Raw genomic sequence first — 23626 nt, 5'->3', positions numbered from 1 at the left:
GAGCCTCTCTGAGCCTCTGTTTCTTATCAACAGCATTAATAATACTTAACCTTATATTGTTAGAATGATTAAGTGAGATAATGTAATATACTGTGTCTGGCATAGTAGCAGCTCCATAAATCACATCAATTGTTTTTATTTTAATTATGCATTTCAATGTCAACTGTTTCTGTAATCCACTTTCTAATGAAAGAGAATTCAAATCCCCACCTATGTTTTTTTCCCCATTGTTGTTACTCTTGGCAGTGCTTTATAATTTAGAAATGTTGAGCAATTGAGAATACCTCAGGGTTTCCACAACAAGAGTCATTTACATTGCTCCATATCAATAAGTTAAATAAAAATTAACTGCTAAATTATGTTTGGAAACTAACAATAGTATAGAAGAAAAACAATAACTAAATTTTGCTACATTCCAGTAATACTGTAATAGTTTGATTTTATAGGAAGTCTGTGTATAAATATACTATTGATTATATTAATTATCAGATATTGCTGAAAAATCTTAGGTTACAATAAATTATACAGAAACAAAAGAATTCATAATATATTTCAACTTTCAAATTAAATATATTTTATACTTAGAGATTAATAAGTCCTCTTCAACTATAATTACTTTTTTCTTTTTATTTTCAGCATTTTTTCTTTTGTAATACAAAGAATAATGTGGTAAATATCAAAATATTTATTTTCTAGATTATTTTGTCATAGCATTTATATTTTGATATATTTTAAGTTAATTAAAGATATATGATCAATTCGTTGTATTACATATTGTCATCTAGAATATTTATTTTAATTAGCAGGCATTAAAATTACATTTCTGTGTACAGTAGATGGAAAGCAGACCTAATTGTTGGTAGAATCTTAACATTTAACATCACTAAAACACTCAGACTTTGCAATTTGTTTCTCTGGGAGGGAATTCTAAGGAGGTTATGTACTTAGAATTATTTTCAATACTTTTATTCTTTAATGATGAGAAAGAGCACCTGTAGGAGATTTTTAAACATTACATATATTTCTATAGAACTTAATGGAAACAGTGGTAAAAACACTTTGCTAACTATAGTTATTTACATATATATGCAGTAAAATAAAATAAGAAGTTGAACAATGTGATAGTGTATTTTAATGAGGTAAAACCATACTGTAATAGTGAAGTAAAGTTAATTCTCAAAGGGCTATTTCAAATGAAGACCAGTTCATGAAAGATTGGCTTCAGAAATCTAAATGACTTGTCATTACTACAGCTTCATATCAATTAATCCCTCAGTTGGGGAGGGCAGGGTGACGGGGAAGGTTTGTTCCATTTTAATTCTTGATTGTTTTTCCTCAGAGAGCCTCTTGTGTGTAGCCTATGTCATCTAAACAGGTGCCAGAATATAATTTTTCGAAAATTAGAGGCTGATTTTTTTTAAGTGATGGTGATCAGGAATTGCCATAATGCAAAAGGGACTTGTGAACACATCTGTGCAAATGGAACCATTCCATTATTAATGGGAGATTTATTACTGAAGAAATCACTACAAAACAGTGTGGTAGAGACAGAGTTTTTATTTTGAATATGAGAGCCAGGACTTGCATTAGGACATTGTTGAAGCTTGTGCAGAAAGTAAACGGCACCCGTGGGATTGCAGCATTCTGCTGTGCTGAAGGGCCTTGACTAAGCCAGTGCTCTAATAGCAGTTAAGACAGAGTATGTGTAAGAGCTAGCCCTGTCTTCTGCTTTATAATAACTTAGGCATGGTAGCCAAATGTAGTTGTGATGTGCTAGCAGCATTGTTCTTAGTATATAACTTCATAAGTTAAAAACTAAGTTTACTGAGTGATTTTTTTTGAAGTTGATTTAATGAAAGATAATACTTTAGATACCTGTTTACAGCGAGTTTAACAGCCAGAAACAGCACTTGGGAGGTTGTGTGTCCTGCACAGGTTAGCACTGAAGTAGTGGTAGAATGTAAGTACCAGCCTATTGTTTTATGACAACTTGAAATGGTTATAAAAATGAGTTTATTTTACGGGATTTTGTAAATGTTTTAATCATGTCAGTAATATTTGTTATATTTGACATGTTTCTTAGATTTCCTTGTCTATCTTTGAAATAAGGCTTTTTAAAAATATAAAATTATATGGAATTAGTCTACAGCATTTAGTAGTTTGATATAAATGATATTTGCAATGGCCTAAAAATGTTTTGTGGGTTTTTTTTACTGCATTTTATATGAAAAGCCATCTTGTAAATGCTGAAAGCCTCTGTTTGGCTTCAAATTCTGCTTCTCAGCACCCTACCCACACTTCCAATCACAATATTGCCTCCATTTTATATCATCTATCCAGCATCTTTTACCAGAATCTTAGTGCTGCTTAGAGCTAAAAATAATATTTGTAAAGTTTTAGAACTATGTACCCAAAACAGTACACATATTTTATCCTGTACTTTCATTAATTGAAAAAGCTGAAGACAGACCTGTTTTTTAATACTGTACACTAGATGGCAGTTTTGTCATATGATTCCAACGTCAAATGCTCCTAGTGTGAGTGGAACAGAAAAGGCCATCAATGTTTAGTCTGCACTCAAAGGGTCTCTGCATGACCAATGCAGACCCCATGGACTTCCTGGAACATATGTTAGCAATTTAGCTGCAGACATTTATTTCTTTGTTTTACTGCTTGGCTCTTTGAGAAAGTGTTGGTGCCAGGTTATGGGTTGTCTGGATCATGTCAGAGGCCATGGAGATCAAGTTCATGTGACAGGCTAGACTAAGGAAGGATGAAGTTGGAGGAGGTGAGGAAACTGACCCTTACTTTCAACAGCAACAAGTCACTGCCTGTCTGTGGACTGAAGCCAAACGCCTAGGCGCTTAAGTTTTACTCCAGCTGAACAAACAAAACACGTTGCCCATTTGGCTTTTTCCTATTTCATCAATAGTAGTTAAATCAGTGATTTCTCTGTTTCTCCAAACTTGCGTACCCCTCATCTTTCTCCCGTAATGCTTACTCCTACAGCCCTGTCCAGACGGAGTGACCTTGAAATCCTCGGCTACTGCCTGCTGCGGTGGTTATGTGGGAGGCTGCCCTGGGAGCGGAACCTGAGGGACCCCGTGGCTGTGCAGACTGCGAAAACAAAGTAAAGGTTTTCATTACTAAATCCCGTGCAGCAGCGGGTCTGAAGGGGCCCATCAAAGGGAGCTAGTGTCCCAGGAAAGACTGCCCTTCTGTCGTCATGATAACCAAAGCAGATTTCTTCAATCTGAAAAATATTGTTTAAAGAAAAACCAAAAAGCTCACAGACATAAAATCTATGAAGCTAACACCTATGAAATCACATGTACGTGAGTTGTAATACAAAATCTAAAGTGAAATAGTTGTCCCTTCGCATGGTGTTTTCCAAAGCTTGGATTCTAGGTGGTGGTATTTCCAAGGAAGAGTCTTTCCACATTAGCGTTGTGCAAGTACATGCACGTGGTCAGCGCTTGGCGCGACATGTATGAACCGTGCAAAGCAGCAATGTGAAATGAAACAAACGCGGCCTGTGTTATCAAGTGAGAGCAGTGTACCTCTTCCTTAATCCTGTGTCTTGAAGGGATATGTTTTGTTTCTGAAAAAAAAAAAAAAACAAAATCTTTATATGAGGTATTTATATTAAAGATAATCTTACAGCTATATAAACATTTTTAATATTTCACTTTCGATTTTTCTCAGCTAGAATCTGTTAGCATGAAAATGAGGTCAGACTGAGAACAGAGTGTGTTACTATTTTCTCACTGATGAGGCCTAGGAAAATGTCAATTGCGTGTAGCACAGAATAGCTTTTTTTTTATTATATACCAAGATATACTCAAGAGTAGGTATCCACAGATACAATATCACAATTGGAAAAGGCAGCTATGTTTTAAGTAGGGCATGTTAAAACAGAAGTTTACAAAAGGGGTAGCTGATTCATAGAAATCAATCTTCAAATTCAGTGTGGCATCCGTTCTTAATAGAGAGAAAGAAAGGCTGTCCTGCAGGTGCGGAATAATACGGATTAAATTTGTAAATGCTGACATACTATGAATTATATGAAATATTTCTCCACTTGGACTCTTGATCATCCTAGTCCCTCACCCAAAATGAACACATTTATATAAGTCAATATTAGAACTATCTAATCAGTTATTTACTGCAGTGATCGATGTGTCCATATTAACCCCCATGTAACTGACATTTTTCAATATATAGATCAAGTCAAAGCACAGTAATGGGCATATATAAATAATTTTGGTATGCAGTTTTCCACCTCAGTTTATTGAATTTGAATAATATACTTTATTTCAAAGGTTAGCATTTTAATTCTAATGATTATATGTATGTTTTTTCTTATTAAAACTTACTAATATTTTAGTCTTTTATTGGTATGCATATATAGATGCATTCATTGTAGATATAAATATGCCTATATATGAATATTCAAATATAATAATACAGGATGATATAAAATAATAAAATGCTAATAAATACAACATACATTTACATTTTGGGAATCCTTACATATATTAATATCTTTATTTTGATTTGATTACTAGTAAAAACCTATAGCTCAGTAAAGCTAAAATATACTGCTCACAAAAATTAGGTGATATTTTATCACTTCATATTCATTTTGAATTATCCCCTAATTTTTGTGAGCAGTATATTATGAAGTATATATATAATTAAGGTAAACTGAAGGCATTTTCAAACTTTGTTTAGTGTATAATACATAATCATAATTTATTCAAATTGCTGAGAAGGCATAACACTGGATTTCCCATAAGGGCATGCTTGCATATTTAACTATGATACCATATCTCCCATATGCCTTTTATTTTCCTGACATAGGGTGATCTTAGATCAGTGCTTTTTTTTTTTTTTTTTTTTTTTAAATTTTTTATTTATTCATTTTAGAGAGGAGAGAGAGAGGAGAGAGAGGGAGAGAGAAGAGAGAGACAGAGAGAAGGGGGGAGGAGCTGGAAGCATCAACTCCCATATGTGCCTTGACCAGGCAAGCCCAGGGTTTCGAACCGGCAACTTCAGCATTTCCAGGTCGACGCTTTATCCACTGCGCCACCACAGGTCAGGCCAGATCAGTGCTTTTATTGTTGCAGTTCTCCCTGCACCAGAATTATGAATCAGACATTTATATCAGTAATTTTAGTTGACTGTTTATATATTTGTGACTGAAGCAACTTAAGAGAGTTGTGGCCCTGGCCGGTTGGCTCAGTGGTAGAGCGTCGGCCTGGCGTGCGGGGGACCGGGGTTCGATTCCCGGCCAGGGCACACAGGAGAAGCGCCCATTTGCTTCTCCACCACCCCCCTCCTTCCTCTCTGTCTCTCTCTTCCCCTCCCGCAGCCAAGGCTCCATTGGAGCAAAGATGGCCCGGGCGCTGGGGATGGCTCCTTGACCTCTGCCCCAGGCACTAGAGTGGCTCTGGTTGTGGCAGAGCGACGCCCTGGAGGGGCAGAGCATCGCCCCCTGGTGGGCAGAGCGTCGCCCCTGGTGGGCGTGCCGGGTGGATCCCGGTCGGGCGCATGCGGGAGTCTGTCTGACTGTCTCTCCCCATTTCCAGCTTCAGAAAAATACCAAAAAAAAAAAAAAGAGAGAGTTGTACTTGTTAAGTCTAAAACACTGGAAATTGTTAGAATAATGGTTTTTGTTTTGTTTTGTTTGATATTTCTTGTTACCTGTTTAATCATAGAATAGCATAAAACACTACTCAATGGAGCCCTGGCCGGTTGGCTCAGCAGTAGAACATCGGCCCAGCATGTGGAAATCCCGGGTTTGATTGCCGGGCAGGGCACACAGGAGAAGCACCCATCTACTTCTCCACCCTTCCCCTCTCCTTTCTCTCTAGCTCCCTCATCCCCTCCTGCAGCAAAGGGTCCATTGGAGCAAAGTTGGTCCGGGTGCTGAGGATGGCTCCATGGCCTCTACTTTAGGCACTAGAATGGCTTCAACCACAACGGAGCAATGCCCTAGATGGGCAGAGTATTGCCCCCTGGTGGGCATGCCAGGTGGATCCCGGTCGGGCACATGTGGGAGTCTGTCTGCCTCCCTGCTTCTCACTTCAGAAAAATACAAAAACAAATAAAAACACTACCCAATGGAAAACAATATACTTAAGTAATTAAAATAATTTTAAGTATTCTCTCCCCCATGGTAAATACTTGAGGAGAAATATCCTCAAAATCCAAGATAAAATTTTATCTATGTATTTTTCCTTGTTTTTAAGAAAAAATTATGACAGATATTGCTACTTCTACATTTTTACATGTGTAAACTTTGAATTAAAGCATTTATACTGTGGTTCTGCATTACTTAGTTTCTAGGTGACTGATATGAAATTGATCGATGAGAATTGGGGAACTTCCCCACCTCCACTTTCCCTCTTGCCCATTACTGGCAGGTGAAAAAAAAGAAATAAAAGTCCCAAGTATTGGTGACTCACCAACACAGAATTTGAGTTTTGTTTTCTACTCAAAACAAAGGGTCAACAGGATTGCAAACAAATTCACTGTGTATTATTCTATTTTGTTTTAGTCTGTTGGACGAGCTCCCTGAGTCAGTGCTTAAATGGGCTCCTGGAGGCAGTTGCTGTAAGTCAAATGATAACTTCTACCTTCCCCAGCTGCTTTATAGGTCCCCACATTGTCGCTCTCATGTTGTAGCTTTTGTTTCATCCACCCACTCCCATGCCACGGGGATGGGAGGAAACTCCTCAGGGTGGCTGGAGCAGAGGAGGTTTAGATCCTTTTTGCCATTAGAACACAGGAGTGCTACACAAAAGTATTTGGGCAGCTTTTTAGGCTCCGTGGGCTGTTTATTTATTTATTTTTGTTTGTTTGTTTGATATATAGCATGGGAATCATGCCCAGGTTCAATAGTCAGCTTTATCTGGTATTTCTAGAGTTGGCTTGCTTTGTTCCTCTATATATAGTTGAAAGAAGATAAAAGTTGATCTAAGAAAAGACTACTTTCAATCAGTAATTAAAAAAAAAATCATTACACCCTTGGATGCTGTTTAAACCCTGGGTTATACTCTGACTGAATAGCCAGCAACAAAATTTTGGATTGGCAAAGGCATATGACATTGGGATTTGGAGGTATATATCATTAAATGTTTTTCCTTTCCAAGTTACTATAGACTATTTTTTAAATTCTTTGACAGTATTATTAGTAAAAATAATAAGTCAATTCAGAATTACCCAACTGTCTGTTGCGTGCAATGCATGCATAGCGCATAGCACATTGTGCACCAGTTTAACAACGGGGTTTCAGGGTCTTATAGAATAGAGCCCCCTCTGGCTGCCAGGCTTGCTTTTTCCCAGGACAGAAAGCAGTGAATCTTGTTCTCTACTTATATTAAGCAATCTGAAAGTTAGCTTTTAGCTGACTTACAAAAGTGAATATGAACACTGACCCTCTAGCTAAGATCAAATAGTGTCAGATTCCATCTGAGAATTTAAAAGTTAAATCATCCTAATCTTATATTTATAGCCCTTCTTTGACAAGAAACCAAAGTTTTCATTTTCATAGGAAACCAAAGAGGAACAAATCAGACCTGCTTTCCCACCTCTATTTCCTAAGACCATAAGTCTGCCTTCCCATTTTCTGCTGTCCCTTCTCTACAGACAGAGGGGGTGAACAGGAGACGATTCTCATTTGGGAGGATGGGTTGAAAGATGAAAGTGTTTTGTTTCTGTAACTGCACTGAGCAACTTGGTCCAAGTAGCAATATTTCGTTTAGGGTAATATTCTTACTGGGATTTTTACCAAGCTATTCAGTTGTTGTACTCAACAGGATAGCCAAAAGGAGCTCGAGGAGATGTCAGAAGTTTTTTTAATTGTGTATCTCCTTGACCTCTCCTGTTCCTCTGGGCACAAAATGTTCAGTTTGGGATTAAAGAAAGAAAGCCCAGATGCCCAGAGTTATCGAAGATAAATGCTTGTGGGTCAGTGTATATTCTATGACACTTCCATTGCTTGAGCTAGGTTCAAAGAAGAGGTGAGTGACACAAGAATTCATGGACGGAGGGCCAGGCTTCTCTTTTTCAATACAAACCTTTTGAGTCTATAGTATAACTTTATAAAATGCAAATTTCTATTTCTAAAGCACAAAAAGTTGAACATTTCTCTTTAGTTGGTTGCGCTTAGAGTGGGTATTATAAGCAGGAAAATTAAATTGATTTACAAAAGGTTTATTACTAAGACATTTTATGAAGTAAAACAGCCAAGAGTTTTACAGCATGTGTGCCTGACTCAGTGTAATAATAGTTGCAAAGTTTCTCTCTCTTGAAATGATAGTCAGCAATGATATTTAATATTTCTCTAGCTTGAGAAGATGATTCCAGAATATCATAATTGCATACTAAAAGTATTTTGTTTTATGGTTCTGGAAATATGCTAGTAAATTAAAAAGTGTACTTAATATAATAAATCCAGATCTTGAAAGGCTCACATTTAAACCAGGACTTCATCACAAAAGTCTAAGGTTCAGGTGCATAATAATAAATTTGTAACAGAGGTGGCTCTTTTTCTCCCTCTCCGACCTCACTGGTACCTTGTTTTTTCAAAACCCGACCCATGAAGGGTTTGCAGAGCAGCTGCTGTCGGTTGGTGGAATGCCAGGAGTCCTCCATTGTCTTCCAACAGTGATTTGTGAAAAGTGTTTCCAACTTATTCAGCTCTGTTCTCCATTTGAGATATATTGGCTAATAGAATTGTAATATATATACCAAACTTGGCTTACTAATCTTGAAATGCCCAAAGAACAACAGAATATTTATATTAAAAGAGCAGTGAGTGTAATTTAATCTTTGTGCTCTCCCTGATCGTTCCTTCAGGAATTGGATGCCCCCGAAGGGCTCCTGAAAACATGTGTTATAAATGTGATGAAACCACAGCGCTTGCTAGTTAATAGGAATCTGGTTGATCAAATGCTTGATAACAGATTTTGTATATCTTTTACATTAGAGCAGGAAAATGTAGGTCGCATAACTGCCATGGAATCCAAACAAAAAAACAAATAAAAAACCTTGGAGCCAGGACCTCTCATTTTAGTCACATTAGCCTTATGTTCCTAGAAAATAGCTGTGGACAATATGGTGTATAGTGGTCACTCTCTGACTTTTAGGGAGGAAAAACAGATGACTATTCCTTCTGGAGTTTTTCCCTGTGGGCAGTAAAACCCAGTTTCTCTGCATTCCCCACTTGAATGGAGGTGGGCAGGGAGGGAAATGAGGGGTTAGGAAGCCGCTGCTGCCAACCCACCAAGCTTTCCAGATTTTCCTACCCTGGGATATAAACAACATGGTGATAAAGTAAGAAGAACTTGGGTCTGGGTCAGTAATAAGTTTTCAAAGGGGAAAGGCTTATAAAGACAAGTTTGTGAAGTATCTAACTGTCACCATAAGCAAATGAAAACACGCCTGTTTTTAAACAGTGTGGTATTATCACTTCTTTCTAGGCTTCAGATTGAACGTTCATGAAACAAAAATGCAAAATGCACTTGTTTTAATGCTGCTATGTTTGTAATTTTTGGTGACTAATTCTACTTGCATTTTAAAGTTGGTAGTTCATAATTTTTTTTTCCTAGGGGAAGACAGTTACCTTTTAGTCATAGGCAGGAGATTACAGCAGAGCAAAAATCAGAGGTGGCAGCTTCTCATCCTTATGCACTAGATCAGGAAGACTGCCTTGAGCACTGGGCTAGCTCTGTATGGACGACTTGAGGGAGGTCTGGCGGATTCTAAAGTCAGCCCTGGCTGGACATGTACAGTTCAAGGTCATTTCTAAATGAACTGTTACGATCTCAAAATCAAAGCCTTAATTAAAATTTGGAATGATTTTTTTTCCTCCTTTGCAGTAAGAAAGTTTATAATAAGTAATAATTGTTTTTTAAATTTTTAAAGCTTCATTAAAAAAACATGTTTGGTCTATTATATTACTCAGGTAGTTCTTAGTAGTTCTACCCCATAAATCAAAATCACTAAGTAGAATTTTAAAAATTTGCTTCCTTTGATAAGATTGGTGAATTAGAAATACATCAACAAAGATGTGTAAGAAAATCACCAGTTTCATCAAATCTGTAGGTCAGTGTATATTTCAGTCATTTTTGGATATTATTTAACAAGTGCTTTTCACTGAATTGTTCATTAAGCTTCTTCAGGGCGTGTGTATGTAAGAGAAAAAGATATTTTCAGGGTCCTGCAGTCTTGACATTCCTTGCCAATTATGAATGACATGTAAAAACACTTAATACTTCACAGGTGAAATAGCCCAGTATTTGGTATATGCTCATAAGTTAGCATATGATGAAAAGCCAAACTATCAAATGCTCAAGAAAATTCTGAACCCGGTTGGAATACCTTTACGCCCACTGGAATTTTCCACTAAAGCAGGAAGTGTAAATGTGCCTTCTCCAAATGATCAAAAAGTAAGTAATGTGGTCCCTGAGATCTTATGATTGCCTTCTGTGAAGCTTTCTTCCAAATGTTTTAGGTTCAAATGAGTTTGACAATCAGTTTTTTGCTTATTATATTAAATTTCTATTTCCCCTAACTCAGCTCCAAGAAATTTTGTTGAAAGTTCTTTTGACGTATTGTTTCTTACAGGAAAATAGTCAGATCTGTGGTCTATATTGTGTACTATTAAAGAAAGCAGTCACTGATGTCAGAGATATGAGCAAATTAAGGCCAATCTGACTTCATTCATGAGAACCTTTGTTCGCTCCTTTTCTTTGGGTTTTCTTTAGTTTTTTCCCTCTGTTTCTGCATACCAATTTGGCCATAATTTGGTGGTAATGGTAATATTCTTAGATTTAAGCTTATTATTTGTATGTATGATATTTTGCTTATAGAAACAATTCTTTTTTTAAAGTTATTTTTAAAAAATCTCCTCCTTCACTCTGCTGTCTTCTCCCTCACACCAACTTAAGAAAAATAGAATTTGGAAAAAAAAATAATTAAACTTGAAACAGTAGAAAATGAGTAGGACAAAAACATCTTTTAAGAGGGTAGGGAACCCTGAGACTGCTGTCAGCAACGACACTGGCCAGGCAACTCAATGTCCGTTTCTTCCTTGACACTGTCCACATGTAAAACAGAAAAAGGTGGGAGGGCTTTTCCCCCTCGTGCATGTATAGTAAGGTAGGGTCAGGATGCCGTTCATTTTTAATATTTCTTATGAACTTTGGATCATCACAAGTGTTCATGAGCCAGGAATGCAGGATGCAAACTAATGTGACGGATAGGCTGCTAGATGAATGGTGAGTCAAGTATCAGTGCACAGATGGTTCTGATTTGCCGAATTTTGTAGCTGCTGCAACTGAAGACATAAAATATCCTTCTAGTCATAAATTAGCTCTTTGGAAGCAAAACCTTGACACCAGAGCTTTACAACCTTCAATTAGTAGGGAAAGAAGTATTTGAACGACTGTGGTATTGACATCTGTAGGCCTGCATAGTAATCATTCCTAATAGAAGAGAATATCTGTCTGAGGAGGTTTTGCATGGCTAATTAACTACTAGTGAGAATATGTAATTTTTTCATGATCTCCTGATTGTCACCTTTCTCTCATGATACAATTACATTTTATTGTAGCAAGTGCCTCACAAACCAATTGTCAGCACTGTTTACGTATTGCAGAAAGCAGAACAAAAGTTCATGTTTAATAAAAAGCCACTGGATTTTGATCTTGGTAATTACTGAGACTTACTTTAACAGTTTTATTGACTTTTGTGTTTTTATCACTTTCACAACAAAACAAAGAGCCATTTTCTTGACAAAGTATTTCCCTTGCAATAATGGTCACCATTTAATCTACACTAATTTAAGTAGGTTTCTTCCTTTTTTGTAGTTTTTCAGTTGCATAAACTTAATTGAAATATAAAAGAAGTCATTTTAAAAACTGATAGCTGTATCTTCTGATATAAAATTCTAATTATTCACCAGAATTTTCAATTTCATCAAATTCAAAGGATGTTGCAATGAAATCATTTTATATGGAGAGAATAGAACATAAAACATTATTTTCCAATGAGCCTCAATCAAAAATATTTTATTCCTTTTTTTTATTAGAGCACTTGTGAGTAAAAAGAAAACACTAAGAATAATATATATCCTTAAGACCTTAGTTAATTTCTGTTAACAATATGATCAGCCTCACTGTATAGAAAGTATGATGGTTTGGGTATATATTTCACAGCATATCAATATTTATTGGATAATGACAATTTCTTTAATATTTTAAGTACACAAATACATTTAATATATATAGCATAAAATGCAGGTTCACTATATGTGGCTAAACCTTACTATCTTAAATTTTTATTTTTAAAGTTTACAGATATTGTGATGCTGAAGAAAACCAAACCTGAAAGCGTTCAGAAGGCAAGTGTGGCAATGTCAGCTGTCCTCTGTTCTGCCCCTTCCCACGGTATAGTCCGGGAGAACTTCCGCAACTCACTGCCTCCATAACCAATAGATTTGTAGTCCAAAATGAATATTAATCACATGGCCCCCAATATATCTCTTTTTAGTCACAGAATCTCTTCAAAACCCCCTTAAAAACATTTATTACACTATACATGGATCACTGCAGCTATTTCTCAGACTAGTGAAAGAAATTTGACCTTGTATGTTTTAGGCAAAGATACTTAAAAAGAAGCCAGAGGACCTGAAAATGTATATACATTTAGATAAATAAAATTTTTCTGTCTTTCAATATTCAAAGGAAAGTTATGAATGTTTAATTTTTAAAAATGTGACTGACTAGGCAGTGGTGCAGTGATAGAGCATCAGACTGGGATACAGAAGACCCAGGTTTAAAACGCCGAGGTTGCCGGCTTGAGTGGGCTCACCAGCTGGAGCGTGGGTCACCAGCTTGAGCATGGGATCATAGACATGACCCCGTGGTCGCTTGCTTGAGCCCATAGGTTGCTGGCTTAAAGCCCAAAGTCTCTGGTTTGAGCCCGAGGTCTCTGGCTTGAGCAAAGGATGACTCACTCTGCTGTAGGCACCCCCACCCCACCAGCAAGGCACATACCATAAAGCAATCAATGAACAACTAAGGAGACTAAGGAGCCACAATGAAAAATTGATGTTTCTCATCTCTCTCCCTTCCTGTCTGTCTGTCCCTATCTGTCCCTCTCTCTGTCACAAAAAAAAAAAAAAAAATTATTTCCCTCAGTATAGGTGGTTGTACCTTTTAAATTTAGAATACTTAAAAATATATTTTGGTTAGGTATTAGAAAATAGCACATCCCTGTAAACATCTCAGCAAACTTACATCATATTTTACATAATATTTTTACAAAAGAAAAATGAGGTATTTTTTCAATACTAGATCTTAGTAGGTATTATATACTGTTCCCTGCAAACTGAGCCTTCTTCCTAAGTCCTCAAAAACTGTTACTGGAGTTATACTGGGAATTTTTGTCAAGATAGTAAGGATGTTGATATTTTTTCTTGGAACAGCAAATCTTTGGGGGTATTTGCCTCAATCAAAATGACGGTGTATATAACTGAAATCACTCCCTACTAGTTCTGTCGGCTCCTGAGGTAGCACTGACAAATTAGAGGAATCTATCATCAGCGTGACCACAGTCTATTTATGCCATCCACTGGGACGTAGTGTCCAAAATTCACTGAAGGAAACCATATTTCAGTAAGAATGCTTACTGAGGTGAGCTAAAGCTCTAGAATTCCCAGATGAGAACGTGAAAGCCAAATTGAAAACCAGCATTACTGAAGTCCCAGTTCAGGCATTGAATAAGTTGTTGCTTCAACAACCAGATCTGGTTGGATCCTTTCATCAGTTTATCGTACCCCCTTCCTTAAGGTAATACCTGAATCCATATTTTAATAGTATAGCTACCTGAGCATAATTCGCCATCCACCCTTCCTAAATGCTTTACTAGGTCAGAGTTCAACTGTCTAAGCTGAGCCACATTTCACATAGTATAAGTTCGTTCCTACATTCACCCTAAATTGGAGGTTCCCACAGCAAATCTAGGGGTAAATATACTGCTCACAAAAAAAAAAATAGGGGATATTTCAAAATGAATATGAAGCAATAAAATATCCCCTAATTTTTGTGAGAAGTATATATTATTAGTAGTAGTAATCTTTGTACTGAACTTAAAAGTTTACAAAATTCTTTCTTGAGCTTTAATGAACAAAATCTATAAACTTGTCTTCAGGTTTATTTTCTGTATATGAGAAAAGTAGAATATAAATTCTTGTTTCTAAACACATTTTGGCATATTAAATATTTTTTAAATTTATATTATTGATTTTAGAGAGAGAGGTAGAGATAGACAAAAACATTGATCTGTTTCTGTATGTGACCTGACCGGGGATCGGACCAGCAACCCTGGGGCATCAGAATGAGGCTAAAACCAACCAAGCTAATCCAGCCAGGGTAGCATATCACATTTTAGGGGTCTAGTTGTCTCAATGGTAGAGCGTCAGCCTGGCGTGTGTATGTCCAGGGTTCGATTTCCCATCAGAGCACACAAGATAAGTGCATATCAGCTTCTCTACCCCTTCCCCTCTCACTTCTCTCTCTTGCTCTCTTCCCCTCCTGCAGCCATTGCTTGATTGGAGCAAGTTGGCACCGGGTGCTAAGAATGGCTCCATGGTCTCTGCCTCAGGTGCTAAGAGCTGGGTTGCTGAGCAACAGAGCAATGCCCCAGATAGGTAGAGCATTGCCCCCTAGTGGGCTTGCCAAGTGGATCCTGGTTAGGGCACATGCAAAAGTCTGTTTCTCTGTCTCCCCTCCTCATTAAAAATAAATAAATAAATGAATAAATTAATAAATTTCAAGGGTCTAAAAGTATTCCTGATTTTGTAAAACACTGTGAAGTACTAGTGGAAATTTAAGTAAAAAGTACCTTGAAAATCCACTTTCTCAAAATGACAAACATTTAGAGAGTATCCTTTTATTTGATTATGTGGGATGCCGAAGTATTTTACAACTTTGAGAAAAAATCTTACTATGTTCACAATTAAGAGTTAAATTTAATCATCTCACTTTATTCTTACCATTTATTTATTTATTTAGGTGAGAGGAGGGGAGATAGTGAAGCAGACTCCTGCATGCACCCCACCAGGATCCACCCAGTAACACCATGGAGCTATTTTTAGCACCTGAGGCTGGCATGCTCAGATCTGTCCTCAGTGCCTGGGGCCATGCTCCAATTGAGCCACTGGCTGTGGGAAGGGGTGAAGGGGGTGTGGGAGGGGGAGCAGATGGTTGCTTCTCATGTGTGCCCTGAATAGGAATTGAACCTGAGACGTCCATATGCCAGGCCGACCCTCTATTCACTGAGCCACTGGCCAGGGCCTCATTCTTATCACTTTAAAACTTTCCCTAGAAATAGAAGTTTTGCATAAACTGGGTGTCATTTTGTTCATTAGGTAAAAGTGTCCATGGCAGCACAGACTAACCATCCAGCTACCTGACAGCCAATCCAGCCTCACAGACACCTGAATCTACTAGACCAAATCTTTGTACGTCAGAGGCTCCCAGGGCAAACACTGGTAGGGAATGTGCCTAGCATGTAGGAGGCACTAAAAGCTCAGTATCTCAACTAATCCTTTATACCATAGGACACGTTTTCACAATGACTGGCAAGCCAGCGTTTTATTAGAATACAACCGTATACAACAGCCTTCGGAAACTTTTTGTTTATACTAGTGGTATGATGAGCATTTATTACCGAGAAGAGTGGCTCTGGAGGTGGTCGTACATGAACTTTCTAGCATTTGGGGAGAGTTGAGTGGTGGAAATAAAGAACCCATGAATGATTAGGAAACAGTTTCAATTTTCAGGTTACTGAAAGGTAATGGCTTTGCTGTCCTTTGAGAAGCTGGCATCCAGGAGGAGGGATGAATAAAGAATGATGTTGTGACAACTTAGACATAGCCACAAAATACTAGCATATTTTAAAGGGAAGGAGTGAACGCACTTGGCAATAGAAGCTAAAAATTGAGACTACAAATTAAGGCTCTGCTTGCCCAGCCAGTGTAATTCATTCTCTGTTTTGGCACTGGCTACTCCATTATTTCCCCTTGTACTGCTCCTATCTTCTGCCCCCTATTTAACCCGTGGAAAAGGTGACGGCACTTTCAGCTGCTGTAAACATGAAGCTGCTGAACAAATACTTCACATAAGGATCTTCACTGTGGCTTTCAATCTCCCAACTATATTGAGGGATATGCCCTGCTATTTCCCTGTCTGCTTCAAAGTTATTAAGAGTCAGTCATCCCCTAGATAACACCATGATGTGAAAAAGAAACCTTAGACAGCGCAAGCTTGCTGTAGAACTTAACCTGTGATACTGGTACACAGTGTTAGATGACAGGAACTGTTACTCATCTGCTTCAAGGTTAAGTTACCTGTATAAAAAAGTAAGCAACATCATGAGCTCCTTTTAAACATTCACATTAATTAGACTCACTGCAGTGATATAAAACTAAGATTCTAATTAATAAGAATTTAAAGTATAAAAATATGCTGGATCCACTCCCAGCAAAGGTTAATAATGAATTCATGGGCAGTTCTAAAATGTGACAGCTTTCTATAAAAATGCTGTTTTCAGTGAGCAAGTTATCTGTAGAGATAATTTCTAAAGAGTGCACAACAGAGACGCTAATTTTAATTGGTCTTGTCCTACTGATGAGAAAGGGTCAGGATCTTGCCAACTACATTTTTTTCTGTAACGTCCATTCATTGGTTTCCTATTTCTTCCTTTTTCTCAAACTTTGGCAAGTTTAAAATTTTAAAGAATCTGTACATAAAGGTATTTTTTTACATGTCAAAAGTTTTCATTAAAAGATTGTTACTTACTCTGTATCAACAGGTTGATTCCCAAAAGGCTGCCACAAAACAAGTCAATCAGACACAAAATAGGTTAATAGAAAAAAATGTCCACAGTGAGGGAGGTGCTGTATCCTATGCCACACGGAGAAAAGTGCAGCAAGAGGAGAAGCTGACTGGATTGCTTAACAGTGAAACAGCTCAGGTGAGAGGTTTTTTTGTTTTTGTTTCCCCCTTAATACTATATTAGAATACGCCCTTTGGGAATAAAGACGTTTTATTTTCTCCTGAGGGCCAAGGTTGTATGCTTTTGTTTAATGAAAAGGGACAGAAAATGTCCTATTCAGCAGATAAAATTAAAGCCAGTTATCATAGAAACAGAATGACAGTGAGCACATTTGCTTACGGATCTGATTTCTTCCCTTAGCCTAAGAATTTAATGAAGTGCGTGTCCATTTTTTTTTTATTTTGATTTTATTATTATTTTTTTATTCAGTGAGAGGAGGGGAGGCAGAGACAGACTCCCGTATGTGCCCCAGCTGGGATCCACCTGGCAAGCCCACTAGGGGGTGATGCTCTGCCCATCTGGGGCATTGCTCCATTGCACAGCAACCCAGCTCTTTTTTTTTTTTTTAATTTTTTTTTTCCTTGTATTTCTCTGAAGCTGGAAACGGGGAGAGACAGTCAGACAGACTCCCGCATGCGCCCGACCGGGTTCCACCCGACATGCCCACCAGGGGGCGACACTCTGCCCACCAGGGGGCGATGCTCCGCCCCTCCGGGGGCGTCGCTCTGTCGCGACCAGAGCCACTCTAGCGCCTGGGGCAGAGGCCAAGGAGCCATCCCCAGCGCCCGGGCCATCTTTGCTCCAATGGAGCCTCGGCTGAGGGAGGGGAAGAGAGAGACACAGAGGAAGAAGAGGGGGAGGGGTGGAGAAGCAGATGGGTGCTTCTCCTGTGTGCCCTGGCCAGGAATCAAACCTGGGACTTCTGCACACCAGGCCGACGCTCTACCACTGAGCCAACCGGCCAGGGCAACCCAGCTCTTAGCGCTTGAGGCAGAGGCCATGGAGCCATCCTCAGTGCCCCGTGCCAACTCGCTCTAATCGAGCCATGGCTGCAAGAGGGGAAGAGAGAGAGCAGCGAGGGGTGGAGGGGCAGATGGGTGCCTCTCCTCTGTGCCCTGACCGGGAATTGAACCCAGGATATCCATATGCCAGGCTGACACTCTGCCACTGAGCCAACCGGCCAGGGCCATGTCAATGTTTTATGCCATCTATGATCCATTTGGTACTCTTAACATACTCTATACTTCTACATTAGTTCCTCCAGTCTAACCTTTATAATCAAATATAAGTGAAGTGTTTCTCTGTTAATATGGTTGGATTTTAAAATGTATTTTTTACCTCATTTGATCATTTGGTTGGATAGTGGCTCACTTTTAGCAAATGACTCACCCAGCAAACAAGTTTTTTTCTAATCTAACCCTTTTGACAAGAAGAAGCATACAATGTATTTATATCTGCAGTGAAAAATATTATTTTTCAGAAAGGCCAATATTTTATATGGTTTATACACCATCATTTTCCCAAAATGATTTGAGTTTACAGTGTGCAATAGAATTTAATGCCCCCACCTCTAATTACCACCCTCACCCCCCAAGTTGGTGTATCAGGCAGCTGGGATGTTAATCACGAAACTGAGCGCTGAATTTGGCTCCGAGCTTCTTGGCAGGCAAGGCAAAAATTAGAAGCATACTAGTTAGGCATGTCTTGTCTAGCCAGTAAAGCGTACAAGTTTATCCAGAGAGAGATGCTTTTTCCAGACTAATAAGAATCCTTGGCATTTATTTTGCTACAAAATAACAGTAGCATCAATTTTTAAATTGTAAAGGACTCTATTTCAAATAGTCATATTTTATAGTTTCTAAAGACAAATATTGCTTGGTGACAAAAATATTCTTTTTAAAAAAAAAATTTAGATATTTTAGAGAGAGAGAGAGAGAGAAAAACACTGATGTGTTCCACTTATTTAAGCATTTATTAGTTGATTCTTGCATGTGCCCTGACTGGGGACCAAACTTGGAACTTTGTCATGTCAGGATGACACTCTGACCAATTGAGCTATCTGGCCAGGGCTGAAGTAGAGATTCTTGAGTGCTCTGTTTCAATCCTTACTGTGCATCAGAATTACCCTTGTATGGGAGTGGGGCAGGGCTTTAAAAATACTGATTCCAGATTCCAAGTGAAGAAACTGATTCATTTAAATTGGGCAGGCAATGTGATATGTGTGCATAGATTTTATCGCTGCAGAAAGTTGTTTGTTCCCTTTCTCAGGCAGTCCCTTTCCCTCAGAGACAACCACTGTTTTGGTATTCTGATTCTCATCACTAGATTACTTTTGCCTGTTCTAGAATTTCACATCCATGTAGCCATACACTGTGCACTCTTCTGTGCCTGGCTTCTTTCACTCAGCATGATTTATGACATTTATTCATATTGTTGCACGTATTAGTAATTTGTTCTGTTATTGTGTAGTATTCCATTGTATAACTACGCCATAATTCACATATCCATTCTCTTATTAACGGACACCTGGGCTGCCCCTGGCTTTAGCCATCACAAGTACGATTGCTGTAAACATTCTGACACAAGTCTTTCTACGGATCCTTTTTGTTTCTCCCCAGAGTTGGAAATGCTGCGTCATAGAGCAGATACATATTCAACTTTACAAAAGCTGACAAGTGGTTCCCATTTTATACTTCTGCCAGTAATGCACAAGAGTGGCAGCCATTGCACGTCCTTCCCATTGCTTTGGTGTTGTCAGTCTTTTTCATTTTAGCTGTTCCAACCTGTGTATATTAGTATCTCATGATGATTCTAATGATCATTTACCTGATGACTAATAATTTTGAGCACCTTTTCATGTGCTAACTTGCCCATTCATATATCTTCTGTAGTGAGTTATAAGAATTCTTCGTATTTTTCACATATAAGTCTCCTGTCCAATATCTGTACTGTGGATATATTCTTCTTGGTATGTAGTTTGCCTATTCATTTACTTAATAGTGTCTGTGATAAACAGAAGCTATTTGTTATTTTTATTTGAAGTTCAATTAACCAGTGTTTTTCTTTACAATTTTTTTTCTGTAAGAAACCGAAGAAACCTTTGTCTACTTCAAGGTCACAGAGTCATTTTGCTATATATGCTATATATAAATATATAATTTTTTTACAGGCTTATTGGTTTAGCTTTCATGTTTGGGTCTATGAACCATCTCAAGTCAGTTATTGTGTATGTGTGAGATAGGAGTTGAGGTTTGTTTTTCTAGATAGAAAGCTAGTTGTCTCAGCGCCATTTGTTAAAAATATTTTCCTTTTCCTAATGAAATTTCTTGGGAGACTTTTTCAAAATTCAGCTGACTGTTTGTTTAGCTCTGGGTCTGTTTCTGGACTCTTTATCATTCTGTTTGTCCTTACATCAATACCACTTTGCATCAATTATTGCAGCTTCACAGTAATTTCTGAAATTAGGTAGAATAAGTTTTTCAGCCCTTTCTATTCTTCAGAAATGGCTTGGCCAGATTAGGTCCTGGTCCCCTCCCTAAAATTTAAGAACCAGCTTGTAAATTTCCACTAACAAGCACAATGGGATTTTGATAGGGACTACACTAAATTTAAATATCAATTAAGGGGGAACTGCAATCCCAACATTGAGTTCTCCAATGCACGGACCTGCTACTTCTCTCCATTTATATAGAGCTTCATTTCTCTCTGCAGTTATAGTTTTCAGCATAGCTATCTTACACATCTTCCATTCAAGTTATCTTTAAAAGTTTTGATTTTGATCCTATTGTAAATGGCATTTAAAATTTTTTCAAATTCAAAAAAATTTCAATTTCAGATAAAAAAAGTTATTTTTGCTTGTATATAGAAATATAACTTATTTTGTATATTGACCTTGTGTCTTTGGATCTTCCTAAATTCACTTATTAGTTCTAGTAGTTATTTTGTAGATTCTTAGGATTTTTCTATATAGTTAATCATGTTGTCAATGAATAGAGTTTTACTTCTTCCTTTCCAATGTGTATGCCTTTCATTTATTTTTGACATAGCTGTTACACCTGCCAGGACCTATAATACTACATGAATAGTAGAAGTAGTGAGAGTGAGCATCCATGCTTTTGTTCCTGACCTTATGGAGAAACCATTCATTCTTTCACCAGTAAGTAATATGTTAGCTGTAGGTTCTTCCTAAATGCCCTTTATCAGGCTGAGGAAATTTCATAGTTTTTATAGTTTGTTGAAAATAAATTTAAGTCATTCAGTAGGTTATTAAATGCTTTTTATGGATCTACTGAGATGATCATGATTTTTCTCCTTTACTGGTATAAAGAATTACATTGAGTTTTGAATGTTAAATCAACCTTTTATATCTGGAATATACCCTATTTAGTCATATGATGTCATACTAAAGTCAGTTCATATTATTCCATTAAGGATTTTTAATATTGATGAGATACTGGTCTATAATTAACTTTTCTCTTAATATACTTATATGGTTTAATTTTATGAGTTGGAAGTATAGTTTTGGAAAATGTCTTAGTAAGATTAGTCTTTCATAAATGTTTAATAGAGTTTAGTAAGAAAACCAACTGGGCCTATTTTTGTTTTAGGAAAATAGTAAATTATGAATTTGCTCTCTATAATAGTATGATCATCAGATTTTCTTTTCATGTCCGTTTTGGTAAATTTCATCTTCCAAGGAATTTCTCTACCTCATCTAAGTTAAATTTGTCAGCAATATATAATTCATGATATTCTCTTACTGTTATAACACCTTCAATATCCATATTGATGTCCCTCTTTTATTCCTGATAAGAGTAACTTAGTTTCTTTTTTCTTTTCTCAATAATCTAGCTAGATGCCTGTTATTTGTACTGGTCTCTTAAAATAACCCAAGTTTGGATTTGTTGATTTATCTATTACCGATCTTATTTCTATCACTATTACCCTAATATCCATTCTTTGTCATTTCCTTCCTTCTACTTATTTTGCTTTTGTTCTTTCACGCTTCATGAAGTGAAAGCTCGAGTCATTGATTTTAAGCCTCTTTTCTTTACTAAAATATAAAGCTATAAAATGCTTTAGCTGTATTCCACAAATTTTGACATGTTGTGTTTTCATTTTTGTTCAGTTAAATATATTTCCTGATTCCCCTTGCTTATTCTTTGACCCATGGACTATTTAGAAGTACATTATTTAGTCCCTAAACATTTTTGAGATTTGGGGGTTATCTTTTTGTTACTGATTTCTGACTAACTCTGTTGTAATGAGACATTTCCTGTATTATTACAGTCCTTTAAAATTCATTGAAACTTGTTTTTATTTCTCAGAAGGCCCAAGTTGGTAAATATTCCTTGTGTATTTGTAAAGAGTGTATTTTCTGAAGTTTGGGCTCTACTGTTTTATTAATGTTAAATTGTTTGATAGTGTTGTTCAAGTCTTCTGTGTCCTTACTGTTTTGCTTTATTTTACCCTTCTGTTTTATCACTAAATGAGAAAGAGTTTTTAAATCCTCGACTGTAATTGTGGATTCATCTCTTTTTTTCCTTTCGGTCTATGAGTTTTTGCTTCTTGGATTTTGATGTTCTGTTAGGTAAACACAGATTTAATACTGTTACATTTTTTTTTTTAATTTTTCAATTATAGTTGACAACAGAAGTAGGTTTATAGTGGCTCCAGTGGAAAATAATACAATAATTAATAGATAATATAAGAATAAACTTTTTCATATAACTGTAAACCTACTTTTACTCAACCTGTATTACTTTCAGGTACACTATATAGTGATTAGACATTTATATAACTTACAAAGTGATCGTCCTGTTAAGTCCCATATGACACCATACATAGTTATTACATTATTAACAATATTTCCTGATGCTGTGCTTCACACCCCTGTGACTGTTTCCATAACTGGCAATTCGTACATCTCAGCCTCTTCCTAATACCTTTTTACCCATCTCCCCAACACCCCCCGCCCCAATTGGGCAACCATCAGTTAGTTTTCTGTATCTATGAGTTTGTTTCTCTTTTTTCATCTATTTTCTTATTTTAACTTTTTAAGTTATATTTTATTGGGGTGACACTGGTTAATATAATTTTACAGGTTTCAGACACCCATATCTACAACAATCTCTGTACACCATATTGTGTTCACCGCCCCAAGTCAAGCCTTTGTCTATTATCACTTATACCCCATATCCTCCTCCATCCCACCCCACCCCACTCCCTGCCCCTCACAGTCACCGCACTGTTGTCCATATCCATGAGTTGTTTTCTTTAAATTGGTCTTTTGCTTTATCCCCCTACCTCCCTCACCAAACCTCACCACCCTCTCCCTCCTGATAGCTGTCAGCTGGCTCTCTGTGTGAGTCTGTTTCTTTTTTGCTTATTAGTTCATTTTGTTCATTAGATTCCACATATGAGTGAAATCATATGGTACTTGTCTTTCTCTGACTGGCTAATTTCACTTAGCATAAAACTCTCCAGGTCCATCCATGCTGTCTCAAAAGGTAAGATTTCCTTTTTTGTTATAGCCACATAGTATTCCATTGTTTAAACGTACCAGCTTTTTAATCGATTCATCTACTAACGGGCACTTGGGCTGTTTCTAGATCTCAGCTATTGTAAATAATGCTGTAATGAACCTAGGAATGCATATATTATTTTAAATTAGTGTTTTGGGTTTCTTAGGATATAATCCCAGAAGTAGGATCTC

At 37.2% G+C, this 23626-nt stretch overlaps 1 protein-coding gene across 7 annotated transcripts in view; it reads left to right on the top strand.

Moving 5' to 3' along the window:
* The window catches only part of VRK2 (VRK serine/threonine kinase 2), a 101249-nt gene that overhangs the window by 70262 nt on the left and 7361 nt on the right, over window positions 1-23626 (top strand). For 5 of the 7 annotated variants that reach the window (XM_066378221.1, XM_066378219.1, XM_066378218.1 and 2 more), the window contains exons 9-13: window positions 3010-3130; window positions 6563-6618; window positions 10291-10457; window positions 12362-12412; window positions 16888-17049. In XM_066378221.1, coding sequence (XP_066234318.1) covers window positions 3010-3130; window positions 6563-6618; window positions 10291-10457; window positions 12362-12412; window positions 16888-17049 — 557 coding nt within the window. Of the gene's footprint in view, window positions 1-3009; window positions 3131-6562; window positions 6619-10290; window positions 10458-12361; window positions 12413-16887; window positions 17050-23320; window positions 23421-23626 lie in introns of all 7 variants that reach the window. The other 2 variants (XM_066378222.1, XM_066378223.1) reach the window with 1 other exon arrangement.

This window comes from Saccopteryx leptura, chromosome 3 (genome assembly GCF_036850995.1).
Source record: "Saccopteryx leptura isolate mSacLep1 chromosome 3, mSacLep1_pri_phased_curated, whole genome shotgun sequence".
In the NCBI taxonomy this organism is placed as follows: Eukaryota; Metazoa; Chordata; class Mammalia; order Chiroptera; family Emballonuridae; genus Saccopteryx; species Saccopteryx leptura.
Note: the sequence above shows the minus strand (reverse complement) of the source record. Positions and strands in the feature narration are given on the sequence as shown.